General features: G+C 49.5%; 9 protein-coding genes and 1 non-coding gene across 10 annotated transcripts; 4 read left to right on the top strand and 6 right to left on the bottom strand.

Annotated features, from left to right (window-relative positions):
- Positions 1–89: 89 nt before the first annotated feature.
- swr1 (putative SNF2 family helicase/ATPase (Swr1)) lies at positions 90–5,186 on the bottom strand (the record flags this gene model as incomplete). Its single annotated transcript, XM_043271371.1, has 1 exon — positions 90–5,186. One exon carries the CDS (start codon positions 5,184–5,186, stop codon positions 90–92), a length of 5,097 nt encoding a protein of 1,698 aa, XP_043127306.1.
- Positions 5,187–5,376: 190 nt separating this feature from the next.
- Positions 5,377–6,273, top strand: Aspvir_008195 (uncharacterized protein; the record flags this gene model as incomplete). The annotated part of the gene is made up of 4 exons (XM_043271370.1): positions 5,377–5,471; positions 5,597–5,801; positions 5,869–6,180; positions 6,244–6,273. 4 exons carry the CDS (start codon positions 5,377–5,379, stop codon positions 6,271–6,273), a joined length of 642 nt encoding a protein of 213 aa, XP_043127305.1.
- Positions 6,274–7,208: 935 nt separating this feature from the next.
- On the top strand, positions 7,209–11,523 carry Aspvir_008194 (C2 domain protein; the record flags this gene model as incomplete). The annotated part of the gene is made up of 5 exons (XM_043271369.1): positions 7,209–9,163; positions 9,215–9,400; positions 9,452–9,920; positions 9,984–10,568; positions 10,630–11,523. 5 exons carry the CDS (start codon positions 7,209–7,211, stop codon positions 11,521–11,523), a joined length of 4,089 nt encoding a protein of 1,362 aa, XP_043127304.1.
- A 349-nt stretch (positions 11,524–11,872) lies between these two features.
- Positions 11,873–12,534, bottom strand: Aspvir_008193 (RidA family protein; the record flags this gene model as incomplete). The annotated part of the gene is made up of 4 exons (XM_043271368.1): positions 11,873–12,019; positions 12,098–12,271; positions 12,384–12,397; positions 12,492–12,534. 4 exons carry the CDS (start codon positions 12,532–12,534, stop codon positions 11,873–11,875), a joined length of 378 nt encoding a protein of 125 aa, XP_043127303.1.
- Positions 12,535–12,995: 461 nt separating this feature from the next.
- On the bottom strand, positions 12,996–14,737 carry Aspvir_008192 (uncharacterized protein; the record flags this gene model as incomplete). Its single annotated transcript, XM_043271367.1, has 2 exons — positions 12,996–14,384; positions 14,588–14,737. The coding sequence occupies 2 exons, from the start codon at positions 14,735–14,737 to the stop codon at positions 12,996–12,998; spliced, it is 1,539 nt and encodes a 512-aa protein (XP_043127302.1).
- Positions 14,738–15,544: 807 nt separating this feature from the next.
- On the top strand, positions 15,545–15,617 carry Aspvir_008191. Its single transcript has one exon. It is a non-coding gene; the product is annotated as a tRNA-Lys (tRNA).
- A 2,688-nt stretch (positions 15,618–18,305) lies between these two features.
- Aspvir_008190 (adenine phosphoribosyltransferase APT1) lies at positions 18,306–19,024 on the top strand (the record flags this gene model as incomplete). The annotated part of the gene is made up of 2 exons (XM_043271366.1): positions 18,306–18,801; positions 18,867–19,024. The coding sequence occupies 2 exons, from the start codon at positions 18,306–18,308 to the stop codon at positions 19,022–19,024; spliced, it is 654 nt and encodes a 217-aa protein (XP_043127301.1).
- A 613-nt stretch (positions 19,025–19,637) lies between these two features.
- On the bottom strand, positions 19,638–20,390 carry Aspvir_008189 (gamma-glutamylcyclotransferase family protein; the record flags this gene model as incomplete). Its single annotated transcript, XM_043271365.1, has 1 exon — positions 19,638–20,390. The coding sequence occupies one exon, from the start codon at positions 20,388–20,390 to the stop codon at positions 19,638–19,640; it is 753 nt and encodes a 250-aa protein (XP_043127300.1).
- Positions 20,391–21,093: 703 nt separating this feature from the next.
- On the bottom strand, positions 21,094–24,487 carry Aspvir_008188 (alpha mannosidase-like protein; the record flags this gene model as incomplete). Its single annotated transcript, XM_043271364.1, has 4 exons — positions 21,094–23,307; positions 23,366–23,931; positions 23,998–24,368; positions 24,447–24,487. 4 exons carry the CDS (start codon positions 24,485–24,487, stop codon positions 21,094–21,096), a joined length of 3,192 nt encoding a protein of 1,063 aa, XP_043127299.1.
- A 623-nt stretch (positions 24,488–25,110) lies between these two features.
- Aspvir_008187 (uncharacterized protein) lies at positions 25,111–26,206 on the bottom strand (the record flags this gene model as incomplete). Its single annotated transcript, XM_043271363.1, has 3 exons — positions 25,111–25,320; positions 25,375–25,682; positions 25,744–26,206. The coding sequence occupies 3 exons, from the start codon at positions 26,204–26,206 to the stop codon at positions 25,111–25,113; spliced, it is 981 nt and encodes a 326-aa protein (XP_043127298.1).
- Between the last annotated feature and the right edge of the window lie 1,617 nt (positions 26,207–27,823).

The following is a 27,823-nucleotide window of genomic DNA, read 5'->3' as shown; positions in this document are numbered from 1 at the left end:
TAATACAAGCAGGACTGACCGATTTTCGCAGTCAGCCCATATATGCAGTCCAACAAGTAAAAGTCAAGCCAGGCCGCAGAGCCCGCACATTAGCGACGTCTCTTGCTGAGGCGGTGTTCCTTGCCCTTCTTGGACTTCTTCTTTGTCCTATCGGGGGGCAGAACAAGCGGTTCATCCTTCATGTTCCATTCCATGAAGCGCAGGAGATAATCGTCGATATGACCTGGTTCAGGCTCGACATCCACTGTCTCATCTACGCCGTGGATCTGAGGCGTGGTGATGAGCTGTGCGCCAGGTGTTTCCCCTTCCTCGGGACCACTGGCCAACGGAGTGCCCGCCTGACCGGGTGTATGCGAAATGCTGCGATCCCCGAAGTCGTCGTCGTCAGCATGTTCCATCTCCTTCTGTGCGTTCTTGGCCGCATCGATATCCTCCTTGTCCTCCGCCTGCTCGAAGACCCGAGAGCCACCCGTGACAACCCGGCTGGATAGGACGCGGTCCATGGCGGCGCTGGCTTCATCCTGCGCCTCCGCTTCCTCATTACCGATCACGTCACGGACGTCCAGCTTGGTGAAGTAGTCTGTAGTGAATTCACCCTCCTGGATGACGACATCATCTAGCATTCTTTTCTGGTTGGCCTTGCGGAGAATGTTCGATTCAATGGTAAACTCCGAGACGAATCGGTAGATGTGGACGTCGCGCGTTTGTCCAATACGGTGGCACCGATCTTGGCATTGTTTGTCCATGGCCGGATTCCAGTCAAGATCGTAGAAGATCACAGTATCAGCGCCCGTCAGGTTGATACCTAAGCCACCGGATCGGCTGGACAGAATGAACACCAAGATGCGATCGTCGTTGTTGAACCGGTCGGTCAGAATCTGGCGCTGCTCCACTTTGGTTGTACCGTCTAGTCGCAAATACCGGTGCCCATGGATGTTGAGGAACTGCTCCAGAATGTCAAGCATTTTCGTCATCTGCGTGAATATCAAGGCTCGATGACCACCGGCTTTGAGATCCCGGAGCAGCTTATCGAGCCTTTGCAGTTTCCCACAGTCATATTGCAACAGCCTCTTGTCTGGAAAAGCGATTGAAAGACGCATCTGGGCCTCGTGGAACGGATCATAAGCAGGGAAACGCTCCTTTTCGGTCAAGTAACGGGTTTCAATAGGAGTCAAAGCTGCCTCTGTAATACCAGAGGCAACTGCAGCTGGCGTAACACAGGCGAAACGTCTGACGTAACCATCCATGGCTTGGGACCGCTCTTCGATGGACAAAATCATTGATGCGAGAACAGATGACCGATTTGACAACCACTCCCCGAGAGACTGCTTTTGGGGACGACCACTCAGAGTTGGTCTCTGCTTGCTATCCGCAGTGAGAAATTCGACGAGACTGGTTCCATAAACCGGTCGACGGCCATGGCGTTTCGACTCGAAGTAAAGACACCGTTCCAATTCCGCCATCCTGCGTTTTCTGGCGTCGTTCTCCAATGCCTCGAGCGTCGACTGCACCGTAGACCCGTCGAACATCATTTGCCAATTCGTGCGCTTGTACTGACGTTCCCGGAGCATGTTGAAGGGTCCGTAAGCCATTAGCCTAGTACTATCGTCTGCCAACCTTCGCGAGATATCTTCTCTCGAGATAGGAACCAGGTTGAGAAAGTCCAAGTCCAGCTTCGTGAGGGGATGTTCATATAGCAACCGCCGCCGAACGAGTAGTTCCTTGTTTGCATATTCAGTGGCCACGGAATGAGGCATCACAAATGATGTCGATATCTGCCGAGTCTCAAAGAGATCCGGGTGGTTGCAAACCTTGCGCAGCTGCATCAGACAGTTAATAATAGAGAGGTAATTGCCAGATGCAAGCGTTTCTTTGGTTTGGGCCATGGACATGAACCCATCGTATAAGAATCTCTGCCTTTTCGAAAGTCGGCAATAAACGACGTGCTCGTACTTTCCTGGCATCTGCTTCTCGACGTCGGCTTTGAGGCGGCGCAAGATGTAAGGACGCAAGATAGTATGGAGTTTCGTAACCACTCGTTTCATCTCATCATCCATGGTTTCTCTGCCATGCTCCAAGATTTGCTCTACGGGGCGGCGGAACCATTCAGAAAAGTTTCTGAGATCCGCAAATCCCTCAATGCCAGTCCCGTCACCGTCAGAAGGCATCAAGAAGAAGAGAAGAGACCATAGTTCCGTGAGATTGTTCTGGAGCGGTGTACCTGTAAGAAGCAGCCGTGCGCGGGTCCTAAAAGTAAGCAATGTCTGCCACTTTTGAGAGCGGAAGTTCTTGATATTATGAGCTTCATCAAGAACCATATAATGCCAGTTTCTTCTTTTCAGGACCTGCTGGTCCTGCAACACCAGTTGATAAGAAGTGATCAATACATTCCAGCTCGTATCGTCGGTCCAACCCTTGCGCTTCTGCCTGCGTTCCTCTATGCTGCCATAGTAAGTCATGATCTTGAAACCGGGACACCATTTCTTGAATTCCATCTCCCAATTGAGAATCACGCTCGTTGGGACGACAACCAGATGTGGACCCCAAACCTCATGTTCCACGGCCAGGTGTGCAAGCAAAGCAATCGTCTGAATAGTCTTGCCAAGACCCATTTCATCGGCAAGAATACCATTGATGTGGCTGTTATAGAGTCCGGCAAGCCAGTCTAACCCATAATGCTGATACTCTCGCAGAGTTCCCCGGAGTAGATGCGGTATCGGCGTCTTCAACCCAGGAGCGGGAGATTCACTTGGCTGAGGCGGCTTTTCGCCGGGCGCTTCGAAAGAAGAGACAGACTCGGGTTCAGAGGGTTTTGTTGCAAGCGTACCAGGAGATGCTTCGCTAGATGCCCCTCCATTCTGGCGAAGTTCTTGCTCATCCAAGTTATTGATCGAAGGGGGAGACTGCTGGCGATGACCATCTTCCATCGCATCATCCGGTGTGTCAATAGCAACCGAATCTTCAAGAGGGGCTGAGTTCTCGAGGGGTGCCGGATCTTCGGGAGGAGCAGCAGCAGCCATGTCGGCATCGATCACTTCAGCCTGTCCTGCTTGCTTTCCATCAGGAGTGTCGGTTACAGGAGAAACTTCGGCCGTCGCCTGAGAGGTAGATCCCGAGTTTGAAGGACCATTCGGAACCAGAGAAACTTCGTCTGCATCCTCCAGTTCCTCATCGTCGTCCTCGTCGACTGAAACTGATTGCCCATCATCGTCGAACCCAGGGCCATCTTCATGATTCAGATTAGCTAAAGAATCATCACCTTCTTCATCGTCAAAGTGGTGAGCATCACTCAGCCCATGATCTTTTGATGAGAAGAATCCTAATAGTCCCGGTCCATCGTCGCTTTCCTCCTCCGAGTCTGTGTCGTCGGCATCTCCATCCTCATCACTATCGCCCATATCATCATCCATGTCCGTAGATTCGTCTTCGCTATCATCAAGGAGCATTGGATCGACTTCGTCCAGTTCAATCTGCTCCAGCGGCGTTCCACCCTGAGAATCGTTGATGTCCTCCATTTTCTGAGGTATATGTGAGGTATGTGTGCCATCGGAAGACTCGCTATTGTCGGAAGCCACAGATTCACGGTCTGAAACCAAGGTGGATTGGGGCAAACCAGCATACTTCTGCCGGAGCTCCTCCGCCGTCAACCCCTCATCATCGTCAACGTCGTCTTCATCCTCAGTTTCCGAATCCGCAGAGGACATGTTGCTTTCATCCTCTTCCTCATCGCTGGAAGTTACATCCGTTCCACTCTCTTCGGCATCTGTTGAATCAGGGAAATCACTGCCAGTCTCTCCAAGAATTTCCAGACGCCTTTTCTCGAACAGCATGGTAGATTGTTTGATTGCGCGGTCTAAAGCCCGCTGGTCCTCCACTTTCCGCTCTTCCTCCCAGCGTGCTAGACGCACCCGATCAACCTCCGCCCTGGCCAAGTCGAACATTTTCTGAAGATCCTTGGCCAGTTGCTTGCGCTTTCCGCGCACCTCTTCCTGTTGCTCTCTGAGAATATCCTCTGGGCGCTTATTGCGCTTCCTCCACGCGTCAGCACACCACTGAGCAAGAAGCCTTGCTGTATTGCGATGGCGTCGGTGCTCCTGGTCAAGAAGCTTCTTGAAGTACAAGGCATGAGCGACGAGGTGGTCTTGATGTGAATATTGTTGCGCTGGTTCTTCCTGTTGCTCCGGCAAGTATGCGGAACATACCTCAGGGCTCAGTAGACCGCCAGGCTCTGTGGCTTCCAAGACTCGACATCTCTTCCGAGCTTCTTCGAGTGCTGCCTCGGGCGTAAGGACCGTACCATCTTCTATTCTACCTTCCCTGCTCTCAAGCCATTCCCTGAAAGAATTATATTTCCGGGGAGGAACCACATGGGACGGATGCTGGAACCCAATAACAGGCTTCTTGACTTTAATTCGCAGCCTCGGCACCCGCTGACCCTGTTCGTTTCCTAACTCAGTCCCACCCCCGATATCATTCCTCGACTCATCAATTCCGATTATCGACGTTGAAGTGGCATTCGAGGGGGATCGGTTCGATCGTGCCTTGTTCGAAATAGGACCATTAGGGACTGAAGTACTTAAACTTTGAGATCTGGTCCGTGAGTGAGTCTGCCTGGGTGCTGGTGATCGTGAAATACCGGGCCGCCTGGCACTTGCGCCCCTTGGAGTCGCAGTCCTCGGTGATCCTGTCGTTAAGTTGCCACTGGTATGTTTCCCATTCATACCCGACTGTGACACACTCATGGACAGCGGCGACGAAGCGACGACCTTCCCACCGCCGGAAAGATTCTTATTTACGGTAGATTTCTGCGCTGCACGCGTTTTTCGCTTGTCTGACGGAGGCTGCAGCTCAAGGGGAATCGCATTGACTCGGGAAGACCTCCGCTTCCCATCTTGCAGGAATGAGGTCGGCCCATCAACACCCACTTTCTTCCAGGGAGGCGACGGTGGTCGAGGTGTTGAACGGCGCGAATTGTCTGGTTCTGCAAGCTTTCGTCTCTTGGACGGAGGCCCCTCGGTCGGATCGGTTGAGACCCCATTTTCCTTGGACTCGGCTGGGATTAAATCGCGATTCGCGGAATCAGGTGGATCATCTGGAGCAGGGGTATTCAATGATTTGTCTTCTTTCTCACGAGTTACGCGTTCATCGTTGTGGTGTGATAGACCATTCAAGCTTCCGTCTTGCATGTCTTGTTACCACGGATGACAGGGGCCCTCTTTGCGGCTGACCCCAGTTTTCCCAACGAGGACGAGGTCGGACGGGATAAATTTAACATCAATAGATAGGTATGAACTGGTAGAGATGCCACAGAAAGTTTGGCATAGTTATCGGCACGATAGCGTGGCTGGTAGTTGAAAAAGCACCTTGATCGACAAAATGTATGAAGGAGTGGTTTTTTCATCTGGTGACGAAGAGTACGAAGACGTGTATGTAAGCGCGCTGGGGGCTCTGGCAGCTGGTTGCCTGAGGCGGTAAGGCTCTCTCACTATCGCTTCCGCAAACCTCCAATTAATCCGAACCCCGTCATTGCACTTCCACTCCCTTTGAGTGAGCATATTTGCCCTTCTTTTGCTCCCAAACTCACCTTTTAACACAGCAAAACGGTAAGATTCCATCTCCGAGTCTACCTCAATGTCGAATTCTACAGCCCTTTAACCGTCGCTAAGAGTCGCATGCAGATGCTGTCCTCGCGGATTTTGACCCGGCGCCTGCCCCAGGTTGCTGCTCGTTTTACCGCTCCGCGCGCCTCATTTTCACAAATCCGGAGTCTTTCTGCAGCTGAGATTGATGATCCTTTGCAGGTATGTCGTTCATCTGTGACCCGGGTGCTGGATCTTTCCCCAATTGACGCCTTCGGTCTGCTTCTAGAACGGAGGTTATCAGAACCCCCCTCGTGTGAAGCGTGCTTTCAGAGACCCCTACGGCGACTGGTGGGATAAGCAGGAGAGAAGGAACTTTGGCGAGCCCGTCCACGAGGAGAATGAAATCCTCGGCGTCTTCAGTCCCGAGGCATATACCCATGTCACACCCCGCAAAGGCCTGTTCCAGATTGGAGCTTTCATCGCAACATTCCTTACTCTCTGCGGCGTCGTGAGCCTGTACTACCCTGACAAGCCCAGCGTCCCCAAAACTTATCCCGGCGGCTTGGAGAAGGAGCTTGGAGGTGCGAGTGCTGTTCCGGTACGTTTATGAATCCTGCCTTCGCACTGGTGGCATGAGAATCATACTGACATTGATATGCAGGCTCGCAAGGGCGGTGAGGACTCTTGGTAGTAGTTTGATTTCATATTGTGTAAATATTACAGTGCAGTTTTTCTTTTACGGTTCCAATCAAAGGTCTGATTGTCAATTCATACAAGTGCGGAAGGACGATTATGTGCGTCTATCGTTGCAGGATGGGTCAATTTCTCATACTGGCAGCATTTAAGTGCTGGGGTTCCTCGCCTTATGGGATAGTACATCCTTGCTATGTCGATATCGATCATTGTCTTGCAGTTGCCCATAATGTAGCACGTCCTGAACCAAAACAGACCAAACCGCAGCCGATTTGGTCATCGAAACAATAGGACAATAGATGGAGATCGGGTTTCTGGGGCGTCAAGCTACTCCAGCTTCGTCGACTTCCCTCCACTAATAACACCCTAAACCGGAATAAAGTAGAAGGTAGAGACCCTGCGGGGGCCACCATACTGAAGTACGTACCTAGGGCAGAGTATTACATGGACCAGTATAGCCGCGTTCATATTATGTGCGCCTCAACAATTCTCATAGAGTGATTCAATAGGCGGTCAATAATAATCATTGTAGAAAATCAGAAATAGTTAGCTCGCGAGTAAGGCCGGCGCTTTGCTGAGTGGTGCGACACCGTTCGAGGCTCTTGGGCAAAAGGGCCACTGTAACTACGTCAGTTTATCGGGAAGCTTTGTGTTTCAGGTGCAACAAAAACATTCTCCCGCGCCCCTTTCTTAAACAAACCCATCTTGGTTCTTGAAGGGTCAACCCCTCACTCCCATCCCGCATTCCTGATTCTGTGAATCGACCCTCCATTTCGCGGTTTATGAAAGTTGATTTGACTCAGTACGCGCTGGCTAGTGGTTTGGTCGTGAATCCTCTAATCCATGGTCTCCGCACCTTCCCCTCTCCTTGAGTGCAGTTGAATTTCGAAATAGTGAGAGAGGGAAAGAGAGGGAGAGAGAGAAAATCTCCTCATGTCGACATCATCCACTCAGTCCCGAGGCATCAACCGACGGATTAACAGTCTTCAGAATGAAGTTCGTCATTCCCGCAATCTGTCCGCATCGCGCAGGCGCCCGGTGAACTCTTCGGCCGCCTACAGTTATGCTCTACGAGTCGCGTATCTCACCTATCTTTTGAATCCTCGTTCTCGTCGCATACAGAATGTCTCTGCCGCTCCGCAGTCGCGCCCGAAACGGGCGTCAACCTCCTTCCATGATTTGATGAGCGATTTCTCGCTGGTTAGAGATTCGAAGAGCACGAGGTTCCCAAATGGCTTCGTGTCTGAGCTTGAGAAGAGGTTGACGGGTGTACTTATGGGAAAGGAGAGAAGGAAGGAATACCAAGATCACCTGGTCGTGAGGACATTCGCCGCGTTCCTCAACACTTTGAAAGATCAGTCGTTCAAGAAGCGGATGGAGAAGGATCGCCGAGCGGAGGATCTCGTCCTTATTTTCTACTCAAATGCGACAAAAGAGTTGAGTAAGGGGAAAGATTCAGATGACGACAGTTGGAAATTTATGGTGGACAGGCATGTCGCCCTTTTTGTTCGGCTGTTTGCGCTGATCCTGAAAGACCATGACTGGGACAAGGATCGGCCTGAACTCGCAAACAGGTTATCTGTTCTTGAGAACAAACTTCTTTCCCAAGATCATGATCTTATGCAAGCGAGCGGACCGACGGCGACGGTTGAGACGACAACTTCTCTCAGCTACGATGTTAGAGATATGCCCCTCGTGCAGCATGTCGCGAAGATATTTGGCATAAGTACCCACCAGGTCCAAACCGACATTGACAAGAACAGAGGCGTATGGACCGAAAAGGCAGCTCTTCAGGACTTGAAAACTTATCAGGCTCACCTGAACCTTCAGACGCGGAAGACGCTATCCAGGGAAGATTTTGATAACGAGGAAGCTTATGAACACTGGAAGAAGAGTGAGGGCCCGGATTTGTCGCAAATGATGCTGGCTATCGTACAATCAAATCCAGAGCTCGCAAAAAGCACCCCAGGCGGTGCACTTCCGCAGTTCAATGCGACTGCCGCTGATCAGAGCAACGATCCAAACGCTGGACCACTATCTCGAACAATGTCTGATCGGCCAGTCTCCTATGTGATTGACCAACCTATTGACCTGAGTTCTCTGTCGTTGTCTGACGACCCAAATAATAGTTCTGAGGAATCCGATACGTACACCTTCATACCGTCGGATCCAAGGTCAATGTACAAATTCATTCTGGGCCTGACTCTGAGTCACGACCTAAAGGATCGCGAGATCGAAGCTACGGCTGCTACTTCGGAAACACCGTCAATGAAACTGTTCTCCAAACAGTCCACAGAACTGCTGAATGAAGTATGCCTTCGCTGGCGAATACCCAGCTTTTCTAGGGTTGTATTGTTCCTGGACATCATAAGAACAAAGTTCGTGGACAACGAGATTGATCTTGACACTCTTGATTCTGCCTTTACGTTTGTTAAGGAAACACCTCCGTCAGAGGGCAAGAAACGACAAAGTTTTATGGCCTCTGTTATATTTGACAGGAGCAAATGGACAATCCAGGATCTTCTGTCCATGCAAGAGCTGCTATCCTCCCTCCACGAAGCTTTACTCCGGGAACTGTACGATGTAATGATGGATTGTTTTGAAGCTAAGCCTCGTCCTATTGGCCCGGTGATGTACGTCTTGGAGAACCACATACAGCTCGACCCGAACTACACCGAAGACTTGGAAGATATCGATCGGTTCCGCTCCTATGTGCAGGACGGTCTCGCGCAAAAGGCAACTGAGAAGTACCAAGAACTTTTAGGACAGATTGTTCCAGTGCAGGCAGAAGCCTGGGAGACACACCACGTCATCCAGCTCGGCGATGCCATCATGAAACTGGCACAGAAGATACGGAAGCGATATCGAAATAATCCGGAAATTATGGGGTAAGAGGCTAATCCTCGGTAGCGCACTCTTCAAAGACTGACAGATCTTAGAGTAAATCCCTATAACATTCTACTTACAAATATCCTCCCTATATTTGCGGAAGACGCGCATGAGATGGTTGTCAGAATTGTGGAACAAGCCAAATCGAGAGGGGAAGATGTTGAGCTGGAAGATGGCTTTGACTTGTATAAACAACTGACAGCGACGCGCCGGCTTTTCGTAGAGGCCTTACCTGAGTAAGAACCCCGTTCATCGTTGTGGTGTATTTGTTGCTGACGCTGGGACAGTGTCACTTTCCCTTTCCACGTGGAAAGTCTTCTGGAAGACTTTGTATGGCGCTGGATTCGCTTAACTGATCAGAAAGTCATGGACTGGGTTGAACAGGCGGTTAGACAAGATTCCTTCACTGTCCGGGCTGGCGACTGGACAGATGTTGTTCCTGAAGACTACCGACACAGCGTGTCGGTAATCGACATATTCCGCTCTTTCAATCAAGTGATTGAACAGATGATTCAACTTGGGTGGGATGATGACTTGCAGTATGCAAAATTTATGACTGCCCTTTCTAAGTCTATCGGGAAGGGTGTGGCACTATACTGCGAATCGTTGGAACAAATGTTTTCCAGAGAAATGGATCGGCTGTCTCCTGATCAAGAGGCAGCCATGAATCAGACTACTCAGGAAAAGATAATGCAAATGGCGAAGGAAGCATGGACAAGCAAGGAAAAAATTGAGCCTTTCCAATTTTTCCCGGAGGTAAGCTTGCGATATCATTCAAAGTGCGTCGCCTTGTCCCGGGTATCTGACCAAGAATTATAGTCTCTCGTCAAACTGAATAATATCGAATATGCCCTCTCGCAACTCGACGGGCTTGAGCGTGAGATCAATGTCGACGGATGTGCGGAGGTGATTGCACAGCATGCGGGCCCTCAGCTACAGAAAATCCGCAGATCAACAACCTACGTTTTCACGATAAAGGTCGTGGAAGCCGAAGATCTGAAAGCCTGTGACATGAATGGCAGCAGTGATCCTTACGTTGTTCTCACAGATGAGTATCAGAAGCGAATTGCGAAGACTCGAATCATCTACAACAACCTGAACCCACGATGGGATGATGCTGTGGACATAACAACACAAGGACCGCTAAATATCATTGCGACCATCTGGGACTGGGATGCAGTTGGTGATCACGACTATGTTGGTCGCACTTCGATCAAACTCGATCCTGTGCATTTCAGTGATTTTCTTCCGAGGGAGTACTGGCTTGATCTAGACACCCAGGGCAGGTTGTTACTTCGTGTCAGCATGGAAGGGGAGCGCGATGACATCCAGTTCTATTTCGGCAAAGCGTTTCGGACATTAAAACGTACCGAAAGAGATATGACTCGCAAAATCACCGAAAAGGTAGGTCACCCTTCCATAGCCGACCGACTTGTCTTTCACAGGACATTGACCATTCTTCCAGCTTTCTGCGTACATCAGTCATTGCTTGTCTCGACGGACTCTCAAATCCCTGTTGTCTAGAGGTCTCAGCATCTCTAGTGTGTCTAACTTCCTGAGCCGGAATCGTCCGCAAAACGCTACAACATCTCCATCCGCTATAGAAGTGGAGAATGCACTCAAACCGCTTTTTGACTATTTTAACGATAACTTTGCAATCATGAACAAATCTCTTACGTCTGAAGCAATGAAGATGGTCATGGCGCGCCTGTGGAAAGAGGTTCTTGCCACCATCGAAGGCTTGCTGGTTCCTCCATTGTCGGATAAACCTTCTCATCAAAAGCCTCTTACGATGCAAGAAGTTGACATTGTGTCGCGTTGGCTTGTACTTCTTTTGAATTTCTTCCATGCTGTTGATGAGGAAACTGGTGAAGCCCACGGCGTCTCACTTGATATACTGAAATCACCGAAGTACCATGAGATCCAGACCCTGAACTTTTTCTATTTTGAACCCACGGAGAGCTTGATCCGTACTTCTGAGCGCATGGCATCAGCGACGATATCACGGCAGCAAGTGAATAAGAACCGATTGTCAGCACCGCCAAATATCGGATCTGGGGGAACTGGCAGTATACTTGGGGTGCCCAATACCCGGCGAGTCAAGAGCATCATGCTGTCGCGGAATCTCGGGACAATGAAAAAGATGAAAGAGGAGAGAAGGCGTGAGGCCCAGGCAGAACCAAATGATGATATGATTTTACGGATTCTCCGTATGAGACCAGAAGCCGCTGGATATCTACGTGATCGAAGCCGTCAAAAGGAAAGGCTCGCAGCAGCTGCTGCTGCGGATGCTATCGTGAAGCAAAGTCTTATGGCAGGTATGGGTGGAAGAATGACGGGCACTCTTGGACGGAGATAACTTGGGAGGGTACTGGCATGATCGTGTCTATTACTGAATCACCTTTTCTTGCGCTTGTCGTTTCGTCTGCGATTCTGCATTTTAGCACCATTCGACCACATGAAGTTTATGATTCCCAATTTTTGTTTCTTGGCGAGATTCGAATGCAATTTACGTTTATTTCGCGGGATTGATGGTGTTCAATATGAAACCTAGACAGCAAGCATATAACGAGAATCTAATTGTTCATGAGAATGAAATTCAAGGACAATTGGGGCTATTATTTCATCAGGGTTGAAATTCATTTGTCTCTGATTTCGGGCAAATTCGTCCATATATAGACGACCATTTTTTAGTAAGATGATCTAGTTTACTGCAGAGCAATGCACTCAATCTCGACCGGCACCCCCTTAGGCAATTGAGCAACGGCAACGCAGCTACGAGCAGGCTTGTGGGTGAAGAACTTCTCATAAGTAGCGTTCATCTCGGCGAAGTCGGCCATATTAGTGAGGAAGACCTGTGAGGTTCCGAAGAGTCTCAGAGTCAGCACAACTGCACACTCACCACGATTGTCGGAACACAAGGAATAACGCACATTGACCTTGACGATCTTGTCGACGCTGGACCCGGCAGCGTCCAGAATGGCCTTGATGTTGTTGCAGCAGGCCTGTGTCTTTTCGCCGATGTTGCCCTCGACGAGGTTGCCGCTAGCGTCAGCGGGGATCTGGCCGGAGATGAAGAGCTGGCCGTTGGCACGGATGGCTTGGGACTAAGGCATTTGACGAGGGGTCAACTGATGTGTCCTGGATTCATGGGAATCGGTATGGGGGCGTAGAGTCTAGTTTCGGACTTTCGAATTTGGGGTCGAGTGTAGTACTTACGTAGGGACCGGCAGCTACAGTAGCGATCAATCTATTAGTGAACTTGCTCTCATTTCATTTTCTACGCCGGGACCGTGGCCTGGAAGGTCAATGGTGGATCAGACTTACGAGGGCAGGCATCCTTTGAGAAGACGGGAGTCATGCCAGACATGTTGACGGATTGGCGGTGAAATGGAGTCGGGTAGGTGCGCGTAATAGGGTAATGAGCAGAAAATCGAGGAGATGAGGTTATAAGACGAGACAGAGATGAGGAGTGGTATGGGGAGAGAAGACGAGAACTGCTTTTAAGCATGAGGGGCAGAGGGGTTGTGTGAGGTTAGCTCTATCTATTCCGCGGGAAAGTTGTTGATGGTTCGCTCCCCCACTGACATTCCCCACCAAATAATGTCAGAAGAAAGGCGCATCTACATTATCAAAAGACCACTTAGTACCACTTGAATTATATGCCAGGTTAAAATGCTTCTAATGCTAAGGAAGAGAAGTCAAATGGTATGTAGCCTAGTATACAAAGTCATCACATGCAAATCATGACGTCGTGAGGAGGAGTAGCATGGCAAGGTAGACCAAATGCTTCTGATGCGTATTTCGAGACAACTACCGAGATTTTCGGAGTTATGATGGCTTGCTTGGCACTGTATTGCCCAATTTGTGCAGAAACGATGCTGTTTGCTCCGGTGAGAACCCGAAGAAAACCGGTCCATTGAAGACCACTTTTGCGGACGAGGTTGGGTTGATTTGACCAGTATGGAAATAACCCTCCGCGCTGTCTTCGTGAGGGGGCCGAGGGGTGTCTGGCGCTTCGCTCTTGCTTGCATCGTTACGGACGGTTTCAATCTCCAGATCGTGCCTTGGGCCGTTCGCTTTGGGAGCATCATGGCCGAAAGGACACCGACCAGTTCTTATGCCAGAAGAAGAAATTTTGACAGGGTCGGCAGTGGCAGGAAGGTCAAATGGTTCTTTCAATGGCTGTTTGGCAGAGTCTGAGGACAGAGTATGCGGCGACTGCATGGCAGATGTGAAAGAAGGTTGGGAAACCGGAATCGGTATTCCCCAAGGCCTGCTTGGGGACTCGCCAACACGCACCTCGCGCAAAGGACGGTCGAAGTGTCCTTTTCTCTCATCGTCGTCGGCGCCTGGTGCTTCTTGTTCATCGGCAGAGCTGGGTGATTCTTGCTCAGGCGATTTCATTCCAACGTCTTCTGCCCATTTTTCGACTCGTTCAGCAGATGAACTGGATGCTGCCGTGCCGTCCTGGCTATGGCCTGGCAGGAACGCTTGATGTTTGACTGACAAGCCTTGGATCATATTGATAAGATTACCATACTTTGCGTCAAGTTGCCGCATCGTTTGAGAATCTTTCTGGTAACGTTGAACGCATATTGCATGGCTGCGCGGGATCTCATGCTTGTGTCTCTCGACATAGTCGGCAATTTCCTCCGGACTATGCTTGTCCATGAATCTGATTGGACACCTAGAAACAGGGCATCTGGTTGAACTCGACTTTGCGGATGTCGTTAAACTAGAGCGTCTATCATTCTGTTCAGCTTTAATGGGATCAAGGTCCTCGTGCCCGCACGTATCACCGTTCTGGGTAGCAAAGGCATCCTCAATCCCGTTAGGCTCCCCATTTTCAGAGGGCTTATTGTTAGGCTTCGAAAAGGGACAACGCAAACTTCCCTGCGTGCCCTTGGTGGTGAAGTCTTTTTCTAGGTTGCCTGATACGCCAGCTCTGGTCGCAACAGAACATGAATTGAGTTCGGGAAGCTGGTTATCATTGTCGGGGCAGTTTATTGATCTGCAGCATTCCAGTCCTTCCTTTATGGCAGTAAGTGCCTCGCTTCCTACGTTTCCAGAGTCTGCAAGTGCCTTGATTACATCCAGGGGATTTAGGGATTGGTTATGAAGGGGTTCGTATTCGGGATGTCGACCAAGTATCTTCTCCGCGACGATCTTGGTGTGTGTATTGGTTTCATTAGGAAGTTGATCTGCTAACTTGAGGTACTATTGCACATGATGTCAGCATACGGGTGATTTGGAACAGTGCAATCAACAGAGGTTATTCAAAAGTCTCATCAGATAATACATGACTTTTATCCGTCACCGCCGCAGAAGCGACTCCTGATCTAGAGCTAATCGATTTTCTCGTCATTTGAGACAACAAGGGGGTATCGGCAACAAGAATGCAGGTGAGAATAGGAATTTACCTCATCATGTGCATATTTCAGCCTCCGATGCAGATCTCTTTCCTTGCAGCCTAGGTGTTGAATGGTAAGCAAGAGAGCTTCGAAAGATCGAGCTAGAGTTTGCTGCTGCAGATCCTGCTGCATTTCATTGACAGCAGAGACGGGTGACATATTGCTCTGAGCGAAGATATTTACTAAGTATGAGACAGTACATCTGACGGTCTCATGTGGCACATTCTGCTTGACCCAGAAGCGCGGCTTGGAAAATTATAAAGGAGATCAGTGAGAAGGAGAAAGAAAACGTGGTTTTTGTACTGATGCCTGAAGCTGTTTTAGCGTACTTCTAAGCGAACTGGTCCGTGCATTTTGTCACGTGGCATCTGCTCGAACTATCTGACAAGTATGCTGTCATTTCTGTGGTTCGACCAATACCATCTATATGCTTTACTCTTTGGCAAATCCTGTTCATGATGTCTCTACATGATGCGTTCTCTGTATGCTTCTTGGAGTCATGCGTTGTACTTCCCCGTACCGTTATCAAAGGATGCTATGTCCTTGCCGATGCCGAACAATTGTTGTTTGGATATGGTGCTGAATGACGCCAGTGAGCTCTAGCGACTATCCAAGCGCTACTTTATCTCGTGGCCTTTTTAGGCGTGTCATGGCCCATTCATGCCATGGCTGATTCGATGTTTCCAAGCATCGTTGGAGACAAGCAACAGAATCATGGGAATATATATCATCATTCAGCATGTCTCATACAAAACCAATTAGCATCGCGTTGAGCGGGCAATGTTGCTCGGATCATACGAAATACAAGGTACTTTGAGCTATTACACTTTGGTTGAATATCCTCCAACCCCATCCCATATGGCAAGATGGTATTGTGAACGGTCGAGACTTCACATGTCCAGCTTCGATGTGCTGACTTTTTGGTATTATGTATTCAAATTTCTCGCTGCTTTCATTAAAGCAGCGGCCGGGCTAGCTCAATCGGTAGAGCGTGAGACTCTTAATCTCAAGGTTGCGGGTTCGACCCCCGCGTTCGGCTATCTTTTTTGCCTATTCGGTCCAACTCATTCCGTTCCGCTGATCAAATGGCCCCAGTTAGAGAGTAGGGTAGGGGGAGAGGGGTATTTATGCAGTCTTTGCGCCAGCCCCGGACGCGCGATGCTGTCCAGTTCGGGTACCCTACTCCGTCACTAAGGTATCGAACGAAAGCGTGCCAAATGGATCGACACTATGCATGAAGACAGGCAGGAAACAGAAATTACCCAGTCGAAGTCGAAGTAACAAAGGTCTGATCTCAATAAGTGTTCCGAACATCGGATTGCGTGTGATACGGCTACAACTCAGAGCCCCATGTACGCCACACATGAGTAGCGTGCACCAGACTCAAAAAGTGCATGATGGCTGCAGCCGCTGCAGGGCGGGGACATTGCTGTAACCATAAGCCTGTAAGTGCAAGGTACGTAGCACGGCAGCACAGCGACAGGCTTCACAGATGTCAAGTACTAGGCAGATACAGGACCCTTTGTGTAAATGTTAACTTCTACCACCTTTTTCCTGAATTGTCCAAATGATATGGACTATTATTGTTGTTACATGGCGAGCCATATGCGGAACAGTGGATCCTTGCACATGCTAGAATTGATTGTTAAAGTATTAAGCACATGTTACAGAGTTCCTCTTCAATAATGGAATACCAGTAGGAGGTACCCGGTTGCATACGATAATCAAGGAGCTCAATCATTCTAACCACATCCTGACCCGAGCCGAGATTGGAAGAACAGTGATGGCTTCCTGAAGTGGTCTGGCGAGGAGACTAGACTCCGTAGTGCGAAACGACAGGAGGTAGTCCATTTGGACAATCCGAGCGTTGCACGATGGATGATGAACCCTTGCTAGACGCTAAGACGGGTGTTCAGCGGATATTAATCCAGTAATCTTGAGATATTCGTCCAGTATAATTGGAATGGAAGTGGACAAGCTGTCCTTGTCAGCATACGAGCCGGATCTGAGCTGCAAGCCACAAAGTTGTATGATACCAATGGGGTGTGATGTCGTGATGGTTTTACTCCTCCCTCTCATGCTTTCTGGATGCCATATGGCCTTTAGGCCTGCGACATTGTATTTACCTTTAACTAGATCATGTGTGATATGCACCCGCTCGCTGAACTACATATCACTTCATCATGCAAATTTGAATACAGACAATCTGGAGATGATAAAGAGAGAGACAGTATTGATGAAGCACATGTGGTCATACATAGTCAGACATCTACAGATGTTATAGATGTCAGGAAGATAATCCAAGTTACTACTGCTACATAACAGCAGAGGTAATTCCAATGCAGAGCATGCAAACATAGCTAGCAGTTTCGGTCTGATTGGTGGTACTCGTCCGATGCAGACGATGCAACAATAACACAACAATTGTCTAGTGGCTGGCGGAAGTGGAGAAGCCATATTAATTTGTTGAGTAACTTGAGTGGCAGCTTGATCAGGACGATTTTCAGTCCGAGCATATTTTCAGAGTGCACTAGCTTGACCTCCACTAAGGTAGATAGACCAGAAGACAACAATTGAGAGACCAGAATACGCAGTAGTAGCGGAGGATCAGTCGCAAAGGATCCACAAGCTTCAGACCGCAAGTTGGAGAGGGACACTGTACAGATACGTCTCAAGGATGGGGGCGTATGAGTAGAAGTAATGATTGACCATGAATACCAGTAAGTCTGTTATTAGTACGTCCAGATATCTATGTTTGATCGAGATACAAATATCAGGAACCAATATAGAATGCAGTTCACTTCGTCAACCCTTCGAGTCACAGCATGAGAGACGGTCTAGAAAGTGGGAAATGTTCCAGGGCGCAGATGAGGGGAGGGGCTTTGAATCTAGTGTATCATGTATTCATGTTATGGCGAAAACTTGCATGATGACACTAAGATATGCACAGATAGGAGCATTCTTTGATAGATAGACAGACACATAGACTAATCCATGAAGAGGGGCAGAAATGTGATCTATGTCGTGCCTCACAAGGTGGCATGGCACTTGCAATGTATGCTTCTTACATTTAAATAATAATGAAGAGAAATAGAAAGGAAAATCCACTAGGAGTGTCTGCTAACACATTCTATTTATCCCTGTAGATGGGCTGATGGTGAATAGATTAATTGATGGATGAGGGATCTAGACTTTGCTATAGATAGAGGGGTTCTTGATGTATTATTAAAGGTATTATTGATCTTTTAAAAGAACATGAATCCTTCGCGTGGAGGGGGTACTGTTCTGTATGTACTTTTGTACTCCGTGATGGATGGTCACCTTGCCCTCTTACTGCTTTTCAATGATAAAGCCCTTGAGATTCATAAAAGAGACATATGCGCAGTTTCTTTATATAAAAACTTTGAATAATACATCCATCATTATAGTATATAACATGATTTGAGGTCGAGATCGAGACTGAAATGAAAGAGAGGTGAGATTGCTACCGTGTAAATGCAAATACATCCACCGCACCCACCCAGCGATCGTTGCATAATTTTTGGGCTTATCACATCCGTCCAGACTTATTTTTACACTTTTTTTTTTTTTTTCCCTGTCCCTCCTCCGATTACCCCTCATCCCCTGTCCTTTCCTCTCTCTTCTTTTTTTATAATACCTCGTCTCCTTTTTATCGCCCCTTTCCTTGTTTCCTCCTTCTCTTCCTCCCCTTTCCCTCTTCTTCACCATGTCCCAGTCAACTCCCTCCCAATCCACGCAAACTCCAGATGCCGCCGCCACCCAAGTCGCCGGACACCCCTCCTCCCATCCCTCCCGCACCGCCGAACTCTCCGGTCTTAAAGTAAGACTCCGCGCCGCTCTGCGCCAATTCCCCGACTTCCCGTCTCCTGGCATTCTCTTCGAGGATATTCTTCCTATCTTCGCCGATCCTACCCTGCACGAAGCCCTCCTCCGTTGCCTCGAACTGTACATCCTCGAAACCCACGGTAACCAGAAGCCCGATGTTATCGTTGGACTGGAGGCTCGAGGCTTCCTTTTCGGTCCCAGCTTGGCCTTGAGACTTGGCGCTAGCTTTGTCCCTGTTCGCAAGAAGGGTAAGCTGCCCGGTCCTTGTGAGACCCAAGGCTACGAGAAAGAGTACGGCCAGGACTTTTTCCAGATGCAAGCCGATGCCATCAAGCCCGGCCAGAAGGTTATCGTTGTCGATGACATTATCGCAACCGGTGAGTTCGATTTGATTCAGGAAGATAACCTTCTTCTTCTTCAACATTGATTGACTTGGTTACAGGCGGCTCTGCCTACGCTGCCGGAGAGCTCATCAGGAAAATGGGCGGAGAGCTCATGGGATTCATCTTCATTCTGGAGCTGGAGTTCCTCAATGGACGGGATAAGCTCCCTGCCCCGGTGTACACTCTTCTCTCCGGTCAGGAGACTAAATATCTGTGATTGCCTCACTGACAATCGGGCATGATTGGATCAAATGCCTCATATTTAATTATCTCGCACCCGACTTCCTTTGTCACTAATGTGCTAAAATGAACATTCACAAACAAAACAAATGATCGTCGAAAAAGTTGGTCCGCTTTTGCACTCGACCGTCTCGAATGGGTCGACGCTAAATGAGATGATACGTTGTCGACTGGTCTGAAAAAATCTCCGAGATACGGCAGCCACATGCGTCGGGTGGAGCTTGGCCCTACGACGCAGTACAGTACCATCCGCAAATCAAATACTTGCGGGCCGATTTTGATGTGTTTGAGTCCCTACAAAAGGGCCGATTCTGCTCCGCCATGGTACTGCAGAAGTCTGCTGAGCTCGAGCTCGAGCACAAGTGCTTGGCTTCTATGCAGTTCCTGTATCGTCTGTAGATGGCGGAGAGTTTTTGTGCCTGGGCCTACACCTACGGTCAGCTTTGAAAGAATTGCAATTTCGATACATCTGATAGACCGTAATCTTGCTATATACCTCTGAATCAATGCATCTGCTCGTTTAGAGATTGCAACTATACATGGTATCGTAACTCCGTAGACTCATGCAGGCCACCTCATGGCTCAAGGAACTAATTCAGCGGTATCGATTGTCTCATAACCTCGTCTGCCCAATGCTTCGGGAACCCGATCGACTCGGCCTCCCGAATCGCCCGGTTCATGCGCGGGATGTACTCATCCGTGGGGAAACCCAGCCGTACCCGCTCCTCGTCCACATACACCAGCACCGTTGTGACCTGCGGCCCGGACCCCGCCACCGCAGTTGCACCCATCCTCAACACGCGCTGCTCCTCATCCAGCCACCGCGTCACCGTCGCTGGTAAATACCACTTATTATAATCCCCGCGGCCCTGCTCCCTCGGCCGAATCTCAACAGACACCTTCCCGCCAAGCCTCGACGGCCCCGCCGCATGATCCACACCCTCATACCCATCCAGCAAGAACTCATCCTCCGGATCCATCTCATACAACACCCCGAACACGGCGTCTTCAGCCCCAGACACGGGGACCTCGTCCCCCTCGCTGAGTTGGCACCCAATCCGCAGTTCTGCCGGCGGCAATACGTTCGCGTATCCGGCCTGACAAATCATCCACCGCCAGTGGTCGAGTCGGGCGACGGCAACGGGCTTCGAGGAGAGGGTAGGGTTGTGTTTGCAGCGGAGGCGCATCTGTGTGAAGGAGAGGTTGGAGCCGTATGCGAAGTAGAGGGGTCGGAGGGTCGGGGGAGGAGGCGTCTCGGATACTGCCAACGTTGTGGTGATGGTCTCGTCTTTTAGGAGTGCGGTGTCGACCGTGGGGGTCTCGGTGGGAGGTTGAACCTGCATGACGAATGTCTAATGAATGGTCCAGATGTAAATAAGGGTGATACTGTGTAGTTTGACTGGAGAAGAGATGTGTTGAGTCGTAGAGGATGAGGAGTCGACTTTTCCTAAGCCGAGGGCCAGAGATTATAAACCGAGTGGATCAGGGGTAGTATAATTCGCCAATCAGAATGCAATATGGTTCCCGGAATCCAGTACCTGATTGTACCTAATTGACGCCTTATCGCCTTATCAGATCAGGAGACGCACGTGGGGCCGTCGATACAAGGAACATTGTTGCGCCAACGTAATATGTCGCGATTGATACCCTTCTGCTTCTGGACGGGATATTTCGAAGACCTGTCCGACTAGTCCTATGGGCTCTACAACTGTTTACTATTATGCGTCGCAATCGATAGCCTTTAGCTTTTAGTAGCAAAATTTCTCAGGAACTATCCAAGTCCTCCTGTATATTATGGAGCGTGCCTCTCAATGCGCTTTGTCCCGTTGCCTATTGGACTCTAAACAGTTCGTATATCGTAAAAATCACTCAAGACCTCCAACGAACWGGCGTAGAAGCCTGAGAAGGAATCCAAATTCTCAAGAGGGACGAAAAGATAGGTGGAGGTTCTGATGAGTTCCAGAATGGTTGCAACGTCGTGAGGATCATTCGATCGTCGTGGAGGCGTATATCTTTGTTGTATTGGTAGATGTCTATGCACATCCTTCAAACTATATATAGATTATTGATCCGTATGCCCTGAGAGCGAACAGAATAGCGTCGCTTAATGCCAACACCTGTCGCTCGTCGCAGCAACTCGTACGTTTCCTCGCCGCCGCCAACCATCACCATGCTAATAGGATGGCGACGGGGAAGCCCTCCTGCGGTCATTTGCGGCTCGTCTAATAACGGCCGGATAAGAAACGGTTCAGCGCGAATGGCGGCCAGACCTGCAGAAGGGGGAGGTTTGGACGTTGAAGCCTCCGCGAAAGTCGTCTCATCGTAATCAATCACAATGACAAGCTTGAGGGCATGTCGTGACGGTGGGTAACCGGCGATGTTGCGCAGTTTTTGAGAGAAGCTACACCCGCCTCGTCTGATGACCAGGACTTGATGACTTTGAGCAATCTCCCGTAAGATGCGATGGTCACAGATCTCATCGGCAAAGTAAATGGTGGACCACGACAGGCGACTTTTAGACGGCTCCCCCGAGACGGATACAATAGAGGCGTCCTCCACGTCTGGGACCGGAGCCGAGCCTGCGCCGCTAGATACGGCAGCTGGCAGGCTCAACCGTACAATAGACGACTTTCTCAAGGGTGATTGTGTCGTAAACCCCGGATTCTCGTCCCGCAGTAGTGAAGACACTGTGTCCATTAGAGATGAGAACACATTTTTCATTCCGGAGTTTGAAGGGTCGACGGCCCCGATCTTGTCATCGATGGATGCGTTTTCTTGGATGACATGGTTTTGACTATGCTCCGCAGCACCTCGTTCGCGATTACCATTCGAATCATTTCCTCGACGGAGAAAATCTGGCATTACGTCAATGACGATGTCAATCATGGCAGAGTCGCGCATCCGAGTGAAATTGGGATCAGTGGGATCGAGGATATCAAAGGTGATTTCTCGTGAGAGGTATACCTTCTCATCTTTGCCCAAAGGCACGTTGTTAATCACCTGCACACGGAAATCATCCTGGCTCGCCTTCCCAGTCGCGTCATGTGACGGCACATCCTGAACCATACTCAATCGGAGGCCTCCGATGTTCTTAATGAAAATGCCGTCCCGAACCCGCTCAATTGACCCGGGACCCATGACCATACCCGGAATGGCTGGGAAAGAGATATCAAGTGTGGGTCGCGAGGTCATCGGTGAGCTTGTTGCGTTGAAGGGCACCAATTCAGGGGGAAGAGTCCACGGGTAAAACGTGTAGTTGGTCGGTGAAGATAGATCGGACACTGTCATACTAGGATGGTCATGCGCATACTCTAGGATAGGTCCTTCGGTCGGGCCTCTGCTCGGCATTAGGTGCAAACGAGCCAAAGTTGCAGCATGGAAAATATCAGGACGCGCCGCCGTTGAGGATAGACCGAATGTCGGTGGCTGAGGTGCCAACTGGCAAACTGATAGATTGACCAGCTCTTCATGCTGCGCCTGCTTCCTATGCGGATGGGTGCTGGCACTGGTACTTGTAGGTATAATGAGCGGATGACCCTCGGTTGAAAAGACAAAGGGCCGATCCATGTTATTCAAAGGATGGTCAGGGTGATATAGGAGAAACAGATATTTGGCAGTCTCTCCCAGAAAGAAACTCTCCATTCGATCGTTCACCTCTCCGTTGCGGACGTCCTGGAGACCGGCCCAGCCGCACTTCGCCCAACACCGGCGTTTGAGATCCCGGAGTACCATTTCGCCAACATGGAGATACCACGGATCCTTGGTGGCCCGATATATGTAGTATGTGGACTCAATGAACTCCGGACGGCCGCCGTACCAAGCAAGCTCACCCTCAATGTTCCCGGTGGCAACGTTCCATCTTTCAGGAAGGCCGGAGAATCGGGTCCAGACTGCTGTCGTCAAAAGGTGTATAGCTATGGCCTCGTCCAGCTCCCCTGCTATCGAAAGAAGGCCTGGATAGAAAGCGCTCAGGCTATCGATCCAGAACGCCCGTGTGGCACCGGTAAAAATGTCGCCTTGAATCACATGCGGATGTTGATAACCTTCCCCTCGATATAGATGCCGTTTGATAGCCGCATGAGACTCTTCCCACACGCGCAGGAATGCTTCCGCTGAGTTCTCATATTCACTCAACGGCGGGAAGTAACCATCCAGGGCCTGCCAGGGACTTCTGGGATCATGCGAGGAGCGTCGTCCCGACGAGAGCAGGACATACGATTTGAAAGCGTATTCAAAAAAGCTGTCGATGCCAGCGCCAATCTATAGTCATCAGTGTCAGTGAGTATCCAGTATAAACAGGTCCCAGAGAAGAACCTACCCCGGTATAAGAATGAACCCAACGACCTGATTCCGCATCTATTCCCGAACCAATCAATCCAATGTCGCTTCTTCGCGCCCAAACAGCCCAAAATGCTCTCTTCGCAAGTTCTTCGTATCGACCATCTCCGGTGAGCCTGCTCAGAACCGTGAACTCGAGAACTAGGCTGCCTGCACCCGCACTGCAAGTTTCCGTGGTCTCTGAAGGAGCGCGCTGACGGTCTTCTCGACAGACCTCACGATCGGACCCATGGCATTGTTTATCTGCATTCAATGGCGAATTCGCATAGAACGGGCGCCGTTGAACGCCGTGCCGCAGATTCACTCGAGGGTATGGAAGACCGGTGTCCGTATAGAAGGCAGGTAGAAGGCGATTTGCCAGATCAGCAGCGAGCCGGAGGAGCTGACCATCATATACAAATCCATTTGTCCACTTGATGCCATGATCGTGCCCTGGAAACGCTGATTTGTTCCATGCCTTGGCGAAGGTGGCTTCTGGTTCTGGCGGTGTATATCTGGTGATTGGGAGGTCACCAACGGCGAAGAGATGAGCACTGAGCAATCCACCTATACCAGAATTCGATGTCAGATACAATAGCCGTCATAACCATTGACGGAATGGAAATACCGTACCTAGCCCTCGAATGACGGTCTCAAAGACTTGTACTTTGCTATCAATATCGAAGCCCCTTGCCCGTTCGCCCTGACCAGCAGGGCCATCCGAGCCGTCCCCGTATAGCTTAACAAAATCCCTCACTCCGTCTTGAAAGTGGTTCCAAGCTCTCTCCCCTTCATCCGGACTAGATGACAATATCGCTAACGAGGACAGGCTGTCAATCAGGGTAAGGGAGTAATTTCCCAGGACGTCGTTGAGCTCAGCATGCGCGGGGTTATCACGATCGCGAACAAGCGGACGACAGGATAAAGGACGCAGCTCGTCTTCCGGAAACGCGTATTTCATATAATTCTCGAATCCATGGTAGAACATGTGCTCGGTCTCTTTCCTGAATTGAGCTCATTGATTTGATTAGCGTGGCGCTCATTGCAAGACGAACGACAACAAGACTACCAGACAGAAATACCTGAGTTCATTTATCTGCGAAGTCCTCATGCCCTGAGCCATGGCGAGCCATAGCGACAGGAGTGAGACCCAAATCATGCATGCTGATCGAAGGTCGAACATCTGTAAACTCCAACATCCCGAGCGCATTACCGCAGAAGCGAACCAGCCGCAAATGACATGGGAACTAGAATTTCTCTTCTCTCGTCAGATAAGTCAGAGGTCTCGGAGATACTACCGGATTATCGAGGGCCCCTCGAGACTTGAAGAAATGTTGTTTCGTGGCAATAATAATTTCGCACGTGAGATTTAAATTCATCCCGCGCCAACGGTTAGCTGGCGGTTTGCTAAGAGTTTACTTGAAGGCCGGATATGCCGTTTCCATATACGCCAGCGGCGCAGTCACAGTCTAAGATTTTACTTCTTATTTATCTGATCTGTAGCACAAGAAACTCTCGTAAAGCAGCTGAGGACTGCTCTTTATCTGTTATTGGAAATTTTTCTTTTTTGATACCGACATTGACCGAGCAGCTGGATGGAATGTTCGCTATGAATCAAATATACTGATGCAATGATAGAAGTCTCAACATGGGATATCTCTGGTAATAAAAAGCGCTATGCCAAATCATTTTCAAAGCGAAGGAGTAAACAGCACGCCATGGGCAAGTTAAGCCAGACGCGACGCATTACTGACGCACTGGATCCTCCGTATCATGTCGGGTAGTGAAAGGTCGTGGTTGAGCTTGAATCACGTAATCGACACCATCATCGGATGTGTAACTAGGAGGTCTAGGCGCTGAAGGTTTCCTGTTCGACCTCTCCATCCCGTTGACAGCGGCGAGTGGAAGTTCATCGTCCTCTAGACGCCGCCAATAGAGGAGATCAGGGTTGATTCTCTGAGAACGTATTAGTGGTCAGAACAATGCCAAGGAGATGGATTAGACACTCACCACGCTACTTCTCCATAGACCATATGCTGGAGGGGGAGCCGTGACCTTTTCCCGTACGGCGCCGTCGACCAAAGCTTCCTCATCTCCCGCAAGCGTGACCTGAATGGGGCGATCTGGCTGAGCATATCCCATTGGGCCTACTCTACTGGGTATGCGATTACTCGCAACAGCAGACCTGGGGTCCTGCAGGATCTCCATAGCGAAGCGAATCAAAGCATGGCAGAAGATGATGGAGAGAATCAAGATCATGAAGATCAATAGAATATGAATTTCCTGACCGAGGTGTGTCGCGGAGTGTATTGCGAGGTCTACGCATTGTGTAAGTACCAATTGAGCTGAAAGAGCAGGAGAGAACAGGAACGGACTTACAGAAAGCGATAATAGCGAGCAGGAAGATGGTGGCTGGGATCAGTGTGTATAGCCGCCTCCTTATACTTCTGTCTCTGAGGGCTGGCATGCACGATCGTCTCTGCTGACTAGAGCGAGCAGCTTCTCTGCGCGACCGCTCAATCTGTGTTTCTCTGGTCAAGCGAGCGTCGGACGGCCATTCACCGTTCGAATCCGAACTGTCAGCAGGACGCGGCAGGTTGACTGGAATATGCGGCACAGGTGGTGTATCTGGAGAGACGGCGGCATTTAAGCCCGAATCACCCGGCGCTGTAGATTCGCCCGGGGTATGAGGGACCAGGCGTCCAGCGCCATATTCAGGACCTTGACTCTCGTTTTGAAGATGTGAGATTGTTCGATTGCTGCCGTTTTGGCGAAATGTTGAATTGAGCGATGAATATGAAGGCTTGGTCTGCTGTGTTGTTGATACTCGAGGTGGGTCCATTTCGTTAAAACCAATCAGGCGGATGAAGCATCGGGGGCGATTGAAAGGTCAAGAACGAAAGAATAACTGATCGATCTTAAACCTCGAGTCCCTTGTTTATGTATACCAAGCCTCTCTAACAAAAACAGTCGACTCGGTTTTTGATGGTATGCATCCCCTAACCGACTTCCGCATCCGTTGCACACCCCGTAAACAGACGTGTGAAGGGAGCTTGGACTGCGACGAAAACCGCCAGAGCTGATCACCCTGTGTATGCAAAACCGGCAATCCGATATCGAGGAGGTTTGTAGGTGAGTATAATAAACGTATTACCAATGTTATACAACTATAGACAAAAGGAAAGACGCAGCGATTGGGAGAAGCCGGAGGGGAAACATAAAGTATGGATCGGGATCTTTCGCTCCAAGCCAAAATTTCAAAGTCGCAGTACTTGGAGAGATGATTTATTGAGTTGCAATGGTCAAGAGGATCGATATATCTCGAATTGCGAAAATATCGAGGAGAAAGAGGAGCACCTGGCCGCTCAGCGGTGTCCGGAAGCTGGTGGATTACAATGATGTTATGGACTAAAAACAAGGATATCAAGGTGAATTGAGAGAGTAGAAGAAAGAAACAGAAGCGCCAACAGGAAGAGACTCAGAAAAATAGAAACACAGAAGCACAGAAGCCCAAGGGCCAAGAATCTTGGAACAGCACATCCAGCCTGGCCCTGCAGAGAATCGTTAAAGTTGCAGCCATTAATAGCGGAGAGGCCCAGACTAGTTGGACGAAGAAGACAAGCAACCCCTGATAGACCCACCTGTCTACGTATGACTCGTATGACCATGACCTTGATCAATGATCATCATGAATCTATTCTGGGATGATGATGGCAGTTGTCCTTGGATGGTCTGAATTGCGTCTGTTCTCTGGATAATTTTTTCATCCCACTCTCTATAATTATGAGCATACTGAGACTGGAAGGGCCGAGGAACGTGCTAGATATAGATAGGGGTGTAGCTTCAACAGTCGCCAAAACACTCGCATGAGGCACCAAATGTTTCAGAACAGCTCTCAATGACCCTCAGGACTAATGGCCAATGGTCATTGAACCACTTATTGCCAGTAATTATTATCAGAAGAAAGCTCAATAACCATGCAGACGGATAATAGCTTGTTCTGCTATTGAGTAAATGCTAACTAGATGCACAGATTGTGTATACATGACAAAGGCTATCTAAGATTAAATTGATATGCTTTTGACGTTGGTAGACATCATGAGGACAAACATACCAGTTCTTGCTCTCAAAACCCAGCTATGACTTACGAAGTGTCCTGCCCTTTGATGTCTTACAGCTTCTGCCAAGCCTTGACTCAAACCGTCTCTGAGGGTATAAAAATGATGAACGTGAATAGGATATCTTTCTGTAAATTACGCGACCAATAATTCGAGGAATTTGCCATATCGCCGAAGAGAGGAGCACTTCGCTTGGTCACGGGAGTAGGATTCCTGGGAGGACATTCGACAAACTTGACACCACCTGGAGTGGATGAATTCGCCTCATGACACTAAGGAGCGAATCATGCGCGTAGTGCAGCATGCAAGAAATGCAGGTATTTTTTGATTCTAGAACATTT

This window comes from Aspergillus viridinutans, assembly GCF_018404265.1.
Source record: "Aspergillus viridinutans IFM 47045 DNA, scaffold_6, whole genome shotgun sequence".
NCBI lineage: Eukaryota > Fungi > Ascomycota > Eurotiomycetes > Eurotiales > Aspergillaceae > Aspergillus > Aspergillus viridinutans.
Note: the sequence above shows the minus strand (reverse complement) of the source record. Positions and strands in the feature narration are given on the sequence as shown.